At 45.8% G+C, this 10291-nt stretch overlaps 1 protein-coding gene across 1 annotated transcript; it reads right to left on the bottom strand.

The window, feature by feature from the left end:
- Positions 1 to 3859: 3859 nt before the first annotated feature.
- LOC104582262 (protein FAR1-RELATED SEQUENCE 5-like) lies at positions 3860 to 8556 on the bottom strand. The gene is made up of 5 exons (XM_010231681.1): positions 8385 to 8556; positions 7812 to 8032; positions 4645 to 4908; positions 4027 to 4521; positions 3860 to 3898 (listed from the first exon to the last, which is right to left on the bottom strand). The coding sequence occupies exons 1-5, from the start codon at positions 8554 to 8556 to the stop codon at positions 3860 to 3862; spliced, it is 1191 nt and encodes a 396-aa protein (XP_010229983.1).
- Between the last annotated feature and the right edge of the window lie 1735 nt (positions 8557 to 10291).

The following is a 10291-nucleotide window of genomic DNA, read 5'->3' as shown; positions in this document are numbered from 1 at the left end:
CCCAGCCACAGAATTGGCACCCCCAGCCATAGAGTTGCAGGGAACCAGGGGGGAGTTGCCACCCCCAGCCACAGAGTTGCAGGGAACCAGGAGGGAGTTGATAGGCCCAGTTACAGAGTTGCGGGGAACCAAGGGCAAATTGCCAGGCCATATATCGCAGTTGCTAGTTGCACCCGGAGAGTCGCAACGCACACGCGTCGAGCTGCCAGCCCAACATGTGGAGGCTGCGGCAGCAGCTGCAGTGGCGCAAGGGATGAATGTTTTTTTGGCAGGCAAGGGTGCAGAATTACTAGGCTCATCAGCAAAGTTGCCTGAAACAGTTGCTCAGGCGCAAAGCAAGATTTATATGTTGCCAGTTCACAAAGTCAAGTTTCCAGAATCAACTAGGCTCCCAAAAGCACAAGAAGAAAAGTTGCTACATGAGGTTCAAAAGTTGCCAGCAGGTGGTGGGCACTTGCACGCCCAGGAGGCATGTTCACAACAGCCGGTCAAGATGGGGGATCCAACGTCACATGCTGATCCCAGCCGCGTAAATTGCCCACCACCAGGGCAAACAAAGGGAAACGAGAAGCTTTTCAAAGATGTGATCGCAATGGCGAAGAGCAATGTTGCGACCATTCCAACTCTAGCTCGCAACAAGTCAGCAGTCATGGCTCCAGCGGCAGCTCAACCTGAAAATTCAGCTAACCCAACGGTTCGGCACAGCAACTCAAGGACCAACGTGAGACCGGGCATGTTTGACCCGCCCTCCTGCGACCTCAGTCTTGATTCAGACATGCTTCCATTTTGCTCACAGCTGCCCGACGTAGTGCACGGGTCAGCGACATACCAAGGAGACGGCGGGCTCGAAGAGTGGGATGAAGTCTTCACCAACCAAGCTTTGGCAAGCCTAGAGAGTGCTGTGAGAGAATCGGCAGCAAGGAAAGCTCAAGCGGGCAGGAGCTCTATCTCTCCCATCAACCTTGCCACACCCCCTGCGCCAAAACCTATGAACAAACAGACCATTGACCTTTGCACCCCATCAGCAGTGCGGCTATGAAGATTGCTAACGCTACCGGCAGCGGAAGCAGTTCTGCAACACCAATGCAAGCAGGGCTAGACAAGAGGGTATGCAAATCAGCAGCCTGCAAAGGATCTCCTTTCATCGATTGGCGCGTGAAGAAGTTTGAACCGTCTCAAGAGGCGAAGGATGTATACACAGGATTCATTGTCTATGCCAGGATGCCAAGGAAGATCAATCCATCGCAAGACAGAAGGTATCAACATCCCCACCATTTTTGGGTTTTTTATGCAAGAGTGTGCCGCCTTTTTGCTAGGCCTAGTGTCAAAGTTGCAACCATTAGTATACAGAGTTGCTGCTTTGTTCTCAGAACCATGATAGGCAGCTATTAGTCATTGTTTTTTGCTAAACATTTTTTTGATTTTGTGCAGCCCAACAATCATCAACTACGAGAACTTCTACATCACTTGTCGGGACCTTGCAAATGCAATGAAGCCAAGAGGATGGCTCAGCAACACTGTCATGGAGATCGGCATAGAGTACTTGAAGCAACAAATGGGCACTAAATCAAAGAAGGTTATAATGCCATTACGGATTTCGGTAAGCGACATTACATGGGGTTGCTCAGATGTACCATAGAGTTGCCTAGTTGTGTGGGTTAGTTGCAAATAGTTCTACATGGGTTGCAAAATAATAGCCTAGATGCTATATATGGTTGCTCAGACGGTAAACAAAGTTGTTTGGGGGGGGGGGGGGGGTTAGTTGAAAATAGTCCTATATGGTTCGCAAAATAATAGCACATATGCTATACATGGTTGCTTGGATGGTAGACAGAGTTGCCTAGTTGTGTGGGTTAGTTGCAAATAGTTCTATATGGGTTCAAAATACTAGAGTTACTACATACAGTTGCTCAGATGGATCATAGAGATTGCCTAGTTTTGTGGGTTAGTTGCAATTAGTTCTATATGTTTTTATGTTTTTTGGGTTCATAATTGAAGTAGGTTTTCTTCTCTATGTTTTTTTTTGTTAGGCCTAATATTTTTTCATCTTGGTCGCAATGTAGACATGGCTTCTTGCAATGGAATTGAGGGTACCCGAGCTTGTCGCGAAATTCAAAAAGGCCAGCGCCCATTTGGACCGCAAGGATCTTGTAAGAAATACAACCACCCCATTCCTTCTCCCATTTGGACATTTAATAATTCAAATTAGCAGCAACGCAAAAGCATGTTTGCTAAATTATACATCAGCATCAGGATGTTTTTTTTTGTTCTTGGTTCATGCAACTTATACTCCACAGACAAGCAACTTTTCATGTCAATCTTACAACTTTTACCTGTTCTTTTTCCAAATGTCTTACACAGGTTTGCTTTCCCATCTTTGAGAACCTTGAGCCTACCAAACCTCCCGCAGAAGCAGTAATGCACTACTGGCTATTTGTGATGAACATCAAGGCTGGTAGATTTGAGGTTTTTGACTCTGCTAGGAAATTGGAGAAGGGCGGTCCTTTGGAAAATGCTGCAAAAAAAAAATCAGAGCATCACTTTGGTTATTGTGGGAAGATCACTATGAAGAGTCAAACATCAAAATCGAGAAATTCAGCCTAGTTGACATTGAGCCACCAAAACAGAACAATAAGTAAGCAACTTTGTGTCTTTTTACTCTTGTGTTTTTTTTATGTTTTTTTTTCTGCAACAGTGGCCTCCCTTCTCGTTACAGGATGTTTCTCACCGTCTCTTTTTATTCTCTTTTTTTTCTGTTTGCGCCATGTGTGTTTTTGGGACATGAAGTCACTACTGCGGCGTCTACACACTCATGAATGTCGAACTTTGGTGGGGCACGACGCTGCAAATGTACGGGTCCGATGACATACCGAACATCCGGAAGATTATGAGCTACAACTGGATTAAATTGAGCAAGAACAAAGAAGAGTGGTGAGATATATTGCAAATTGGAAAGCGCGGGTCTTTTATATCATACTCCCCCTTTCCATATTCGCCACATAATCGTTTTTTTTATTTTTCTACGCTCTTTTTGAACATGTTCCTTGCATAGTAGCACCAAGAGTTGCCTATTTTATATCATGAGAGCTCAGTATACTACATAGGAATATTCAGTTGAGATACAAGCACAGCAGTAGCTCATATCTGTCTTTTATAATTGCACATATCTGTCACATAGTTGCACAGATCTGTCAAATAGTTGCTCAGATCTTTGTGCATGTAGTTGCTCATCCCAGTTAATCAGAAACCGACAGATATTTAGTACACATGGAAATAAAAAAGAACAAGTACTCCTGCTGACAAACAAAACACCCATTTTATCCATTTTAGTTGCTCAGAAACAGATAAACGTTGCAGCAAACAACATAAAAGTTTGGAAAAAAACACTAAAGGAATTCTGTTCTGCCCCAGCATACTTAGGCCAAGCCCTAGTGCCTAGGCCAGCTTCCGAGGGCACCTGGTAGAGTTGTGCTCATCAGAGCTATAAAGAGCACACTTGTTCTTCTTCTTTGGGTGTAGTTCAAGTGCATTCTCGTAACGATTAGGGTTGATTGAAGCCGATGCCGTCGCTGCACCACTCGCCGCTGAGGCTGTTGCTGTTGCGGGGCCTGCGGTTGTAGGTGCAGGGCGGCGTGACGTAGTTGCTGGAGCACAACCAGAAGTTGCAGTTGCGGGTGCAGGCACCGTTGCTGCACCACTCACCGCTGAGGCTGCTGCTGTTGCCGGGGTTGGGGTTGTAGTTGCTGGAGCACCACCCGAAGTTGCTGCAGGGCGCGGTGCAGTTGCGGGGGCCGGTGTTGTAGCTGCCTGGGTAGTCGTCGGGGAAGATGATGCGCTTGTTGCGCTTGTGGCGCATGCTTTACATGCTGCTGTCTCCCTCCTCCTCTTTGCATCTTTCCTCCTCGTCAAGTTCAGATGAGTTATCTCAGTCTTTGTCACGCGGATGTATTTCTCCGCTATGGCGTTCGCTGCATCCGAACAACAACCGATCCTAGCAATTTCACCGTATTTGACAGACAAATTTGCCATTCTTATTTGCTTCAATGATTCCGGCGGGAAGGCGTCTGATTGCGTCTCATCTGGATGAGCAACTTCCCACGGGACAGCATTCTGTGTCCATCTCCTCATGATATACCGCCCGAGTATCTCATCAATCCCAAGGTGAGTAAACACTTTCAAGATGTGGCAGCACAGCAACCCATCCCGCTTCATCTTACCACACTCACAACTGTACTCCTCGTCGCCTACTCGAGGAAGAACCAAGTAACTTCTACTACCATAGAATTGACAGTACGTCATGTTGGGCTCGAGCCGGTAGAGGTCGCTCTGCTGGGGGCGAACGTTGTACCTCCCTGTCAACATGAACTCATCCCTGAATTTCACATAGATGTCACGGATGTAAGTTGCGAAAGCCTGCTTCTCAATGGGGTAGGATGACCAAGTAGCTTGCGTTAGATGATCTGTCCTGTAGTCGTTGCCCCCTTCCTTCACGAGGATCTTAACCTGGATCTTCTCATATTGCTTCACAAAGTTGAGGATCGAGTTGTGAGGATTCACATAGCGCTTGAGAACAGCATTGAACCCCTCGCTTCATTGTGTGGACTGGAGGAAGCGGAAGAAGCAGTCCCAAAAGTAACACGGCACCCATGTCCTCCTTATGTTGTAGAGGTGCGCAAAGTCAGCATGCTCCTCTAGCTGGTGCTTCGCAAGAAAAGTTGCCCATTTCTGCTCGAACTCATCTGGAGTCATACTCATATCAACACACTCATTGTAGTCTTGCGACACAGCAGGCCTCCTACCCAAAAAAGAACCGAGCTTCTCTTGTGCCTTCTTCATGATATGCCATCGACAATTGCGATGGACGGTGTTTGGGAACACGTTTGCAATCGAGGCCCTCATAGCATAGTCCTGATCAGTTATTATATTCACACTACAAGAAAAGTGTTCATTTATGACCTTTTCTTAATGACCATGTGAAAAATGGTCATAAATTTATGACCATTTTGCACAAAATGGTCATAGAGTGTTGAGGAGGGTCCAAACCCCAAATATTTATGACCATTTCTGTCAAAAAATGTCATGATTTCATCACACGAAATGGTCATAAACTGACAACACGGTAAACGATGTTATTTTTAACTGACCGTGACCAATTTAAATGGTTATAACTTCATAAACTATGATGCATTGCTATGACTGGACAGCCAACTTAGTAATTTAGCCCCCTCGTCGTGTCTACGTGTCAATTTTGTGCTTACGTGTGCCCAGACAAATACTCCCTTGACACGTGGGACCCACGGACTGTGAACTTTGACGTGTTGACCTAGTCGTACTACCCATGCCTGAACAGTGGGACCAGCAACCCCGTGGGCCACACAGTGAAGGCCGTCAACATACATGCGGAGCACGCTTAACCTATCTGGCCCAGACTGACTAGTGGGACCCAACCACCATGAAGGGCCCGCTGACTGACATGCGAAGCACACTCAACCTATGAGGTTGTGAGGCCGACCGAACCTTATTTATAAGAGAGTTAAAAACAATCCTGGATGAGAACTCGAACAATGACCTGCCAAGAAGAACTGCCGTGCCTAGCCACCAAGGCAATCAAATGCTTCTGTCCAGTAGCTCCGCAAATCTATTTTCTCTTTTGAGGTCATCAACTTTTTTTTGAGAACAATCAGTTCAACTCAGCAAAAGCGAAGTGCAGCTAGGCTGCACCTGGGCTGCTGTAGCTATCCCCAATGGGGCTGCGCTCCGACCCGTCTGAGGACAATGCGGCCCAATTTGGCACCAACTACACCAAAGCTATATAAAGAAGACCCTAACCCTAACTCCACTTGGGATTCCTTTTCCTCTTCGTCTCGACAGCCGCCACCCTCTCTCCCTTGACTCAGATCCGATTGAGCCACACCTCGTCCCCTTTCGCCGGAAGAATCCTATCCCGATCTCTACCCCGCCTACAAGCCGTCGTGCTTCACCGTTACAGAGCAGCGCACTGCGCACGCCGCCGCCTTGCTTTCTCCCCTTTCTTCCTGCTGTCTAATCTCTCTACATCTGCTCTGATGCCGCCTCCGCAGGGACGCTCTCCAGCACCGGAGGTGCCTTGGCTCGTGTTGCAGGATGGGGTTTGGAGGTTGCGCTATGGGCCGGCGGATGATGCCGTTCTCGAGCAGGGATCGGCGAACGTCCTCGGCAGGAAGCCCCACGTCGTCGTCCTCTTCAACCGCCCCTCATCGCCATCTCCCGATCCCCCTCGACCCAGGCTGCTGGCGCCACCCTTTTCGACAGGAAGGCCCTTTGTCGTCCACCTCTCCGACCGCCTCGCGCCTCCATCACTTGATCTCCCTCTGACCGCGCCTGCCCTACCGCAGTCCGTTAATCCATCGACGGTGAGCCCATCTCCCTTTTCCCAGGTATTCTCAACTGTATCACAACAAATCACCAGAAGGCCGGTCCAGAACTGTTTGTTGAGTCAGTGGAGTGTGCAACTATAAAATGTTCTTAACTAGTTTTGTCAAATCTCTGTGTTTGGCGTTGATCGTCTCCTAGAGCTGGATGCTGGAGTGCTGGTCCATTGGAAGATGAACAGCAAGCTCCACTGACCTATCCACGTCTGCGACCGAGCAAAGATGAGCGGGTACCAACGCTTAGATCCACATACTCTTACTCTGTTTGTTCATTTCTGTTGGTTTGCAGGATGATTCCGCACGATTGTTTCTCTGTTGGTTTGTAGGATGATTGTGCACAAGACCGAGCGGGAGAGAAGCTGGAGCGTTGAATGGTATGTGACATGTGTTGTGACTTGCGTGAATTGCCTAGATCTGTCTTCTGTATGTAGTCATGGTCAGCATGGAGAGTTCATCGGTGGGGGCCTCACCCCAGTAACTGGAGTATACATGTATTATGTGTTGTAAATGTTATTCATTATGTGTTGCCTAAAGTGTAATTATTACTTTCTCGCTAAATGTTGCCGCATGCTGTTTCCAATATGTGTTGAATGATCTGTATGTATTGGGCTGAAAACAGGACCCAAAGAGGCCCAAACATCTGTGTCATTCTTGGCTTCTGTTTTTGTAAAAACGCCTTGGCCCAATTAATATTGATCTGGAGTTGGAAAAAAGAAAACAAAAGTTTTTTGAGAGGAAAGAAAATAAATAGATGAAATAAACCTACTTAAATAATTTCTGGATTGTAAAAAGACCCTCGCCCAAAAGAAACGTTGCGCATGGCCCAGAAGAAAATTTGGGCTTGGCCCATTAACATTACCTGCATGGACCAGGCCCTTTTTGTTTTATGACCATATCATTTCGTCACTAAATATGCCACGTCGGACTGCCATGTTGGATCCTACATGTCCACGCTGGACAGTTAGTGACCATATGTTTTCGTCATAAATTTATGACGAACCCAATTGGTCATAAAGTTTGTGACCATTTCTTCAAAAAAGGTCATAAAGTGTCATTAGTGACGGTCATTTTTTGACGATCTGATTTTCGTCATGAGAACGTCATAAATGGAAAATAGTGACGATTTAGTGACGAAAAAGGGGGGTCATAAATCAGCAGATTTCTTGTAGTGTCAGGGGAGCTTGCCCACCCATTGCACAGATATTGCTGAAACAGCCAATCAAAGCTCGAAGCCGTCTCATCCCTCATGAATCCGCAGCCCAACATGAAGGATTGCCCATGCCGGTTGATGCCAATAAAGGGGGCAAAAGGCATGTTGTATTGGTTCGTGAGGTAGGTGGTGTCAAACGATATGCAATGGTGGTAAGACTCTTTATATGCTTTCCTCGCTATGCCATCAACCCAGAACAGCAACTCCACCCTCTCGTTCTCATCTAGCTTCCCATTGAAGTAGAAGGATAGGTCCTCTTCCTGTTTCGCCATGAAGTATGACACCGTTTCAGCCATGTCATCACCCTTCCTCTCAGACCTGATCTTCGAGCGGAAGTTGCTGACTGTTTTTGTGGTGTACGGCACAATAAACACGTTCGCATAGAACGTGGACATGAGCGTCATCATCTGACCTACGGGATGGGTGGACAAGCAACAAATCAGCACAAGCAAAAACAAATCAGCAACTTGAATTTCTTAGCAACTCTCTGAAAAAACACACAAGCAAGCCATGCATTTTTCTACAAGGTAGCAACTTTGTTGACCTTTTTTCAACAGTTCACAAAGAACTAAATGTGTTACACATGTGTAACTCCACCGTGCTATCTTTTTTTCATGGATTTTGTGCTACCAGCCATCTAATACAACCATAAAGGAAGATGCATTTTTTCCATGTCTAGCAACTACACAAAAGCAGACTAGCAACTACATCACAAATTACAACAACACATTTAGATATGTCAAGCAACCATGTATCTTTTTTACCTGTCTCAAGATTGCAGTCGTCCAATATTCTCAGGAATGCCTCTTCTTTGGGCGATATATTCTTGTGTGATAGCAGGTACTTTGTGAGAGAGGGCTTGGTTATCAACTCATGGTTGTGCTCTGCCACAAAAAATATGACCTCCCACCTTCCATCAATTAGTTTCACCGTCATCTTCGCTTTGCATCCCGTTTGCTTGATCGACTCTCGTCTCCTTTTTTTCACCACCTTCCTAAATAGCAACGGATCTTCATTAGGCGCATCCACATGTTCCTCATCACTAGAACTCTCGTCGCGACGTGCCTTAGATGAGTTGCCAGTGGGATTAGATGATTGGCTGGCAGCATCGTCCATAGGTTTGGGCTTTCTAAACTTGTTGCAAACAAACTGCTACTTCTCCACCAGATTTGTGTCAGCCGACCGCCTTGATGTGTTTGATTTGATAGAAAAAACCATCACACGCGCATAAGCATTGTAATGCGCCTTGGCACCGGCCAGGGTGTCAAACCGCATGCCCAGAAATGGCTCCTGTGGCTGAGAGGAGTATTCAATCTCTTGCTCAATGTTGTCAGGAGCATCACAAGCAACTCCGGTAGTGTCTTCAGCAACTCCCACATTGTCTTCAGCAACTACATTGGTGTGATCAGCAACTGCAGTACTGTCTCCAGCGATAGGCGCCCCGACCAAGGGTTCGTTCTCAGCAATGCAAATAGTCACAGGAGACTCTCCCACTTCCTCATGCACAGCAACCGGGATAGCTGGGGTGCAATAGGATGGTTCAACACATTCTCCAAATCCATCATCTAGGTCACATGGGATTTCGTTCAAGTCCAGCATTTTACCCCTTTTTTTTGCAACCTGCATTAGGAAAGTTGCATATTTTGCCCATTAGTTCCATGTTTTGTCACAGATAAAAGGACAGATAAAAATAGTCCTAAAACAGCAACAAGGCAACATTTACAGCACTAACAATAAAAAAAATCAGGCAAGCAACTGTTACAGAAAAGACAGCAACTATCCTTGCTATGCAACTTTTCATACGAAACTGGTAACTTAACAAGGGTATCTAACATTTCCAGAAGTGTGCTTTTTTTTACGCAGGTAGGTGCCGCGAGTATGATGATGATACGGGACAAGAATGCACAGGGAATTGAAGTTCAAGGATCTTTTTGTCTCTTATACACAGCTAGCTTGATGTGTTACTTTTTTCTTGTATATAGACCCTATGGTCTAGTCAGAAAAATGCCCAGAACATATGGTGTTATGCTACTTTCTCTATCTTGTATATAGACGCTATACTATATGGTGTGCTACAACTTAAGTGTGTGTATAGACCTACCTATGATTTATCTACCAACTTCCTCATAGTTTTTCTTCATGTGCTATGCAGTTCATGACAAATAGCAGATGCCCTACTTTCACTTTCATGTGCCCAGAACAGTGGGTTTCATGATATATGGCATCTGCAAAAAATGTCATGATATATGGTTGTACACATTTTTTGTCCCCTTTTTTTTGCAACTTTTAATTGTGATGCAGCAACTTGTCATTTGTGGAGTAGCAACTTCTCCACTCTAGAGTACACAGTTTTTTCTTCCTTTTTAATGTGCTATGCAGTTCATGGTAAATAGCAGATGGCATACTTCTTTTTTGATGTTCCCAAAACAGTGGGGGTTCATGATATATGGCATCTTGCAAAAAAAATGTCATGCCACTTGTGTTGCTATAGTTTGCACACATTTTTTCCCCTTTTTTCTTGCAACTTTTAAATGTGACGCAACAACTTGCCATTTGTGGAGTAGCAACTTCACTATAGGGAGGAGGGGGGTAGCCTCCCCTGCAACTTCTTAATAGAGCTTGCAACATGACGCTTTTTTTTTGCACTCTGATGCCTTTTCACGCAACTTTG

Source organism: Brachypodium distachyon, chromosome 1, assembly GCF_000005505.3.
Source record: "Brachypodium distachyon strain Bd21 chromosome 1, Brachypodium_distachyon_v3.0, whole genome shotgun sequence".
NCBI classification, from domain to species: Eukaryota; Viridiplantae; Streptophyta; class Magnoliopsida; order Poales; family Poaceae; genus Brachypodium; species Brachypodium distachyon.
This window is presented reverse-complemented; position numbering and strand designations above follow the sequence as displayed.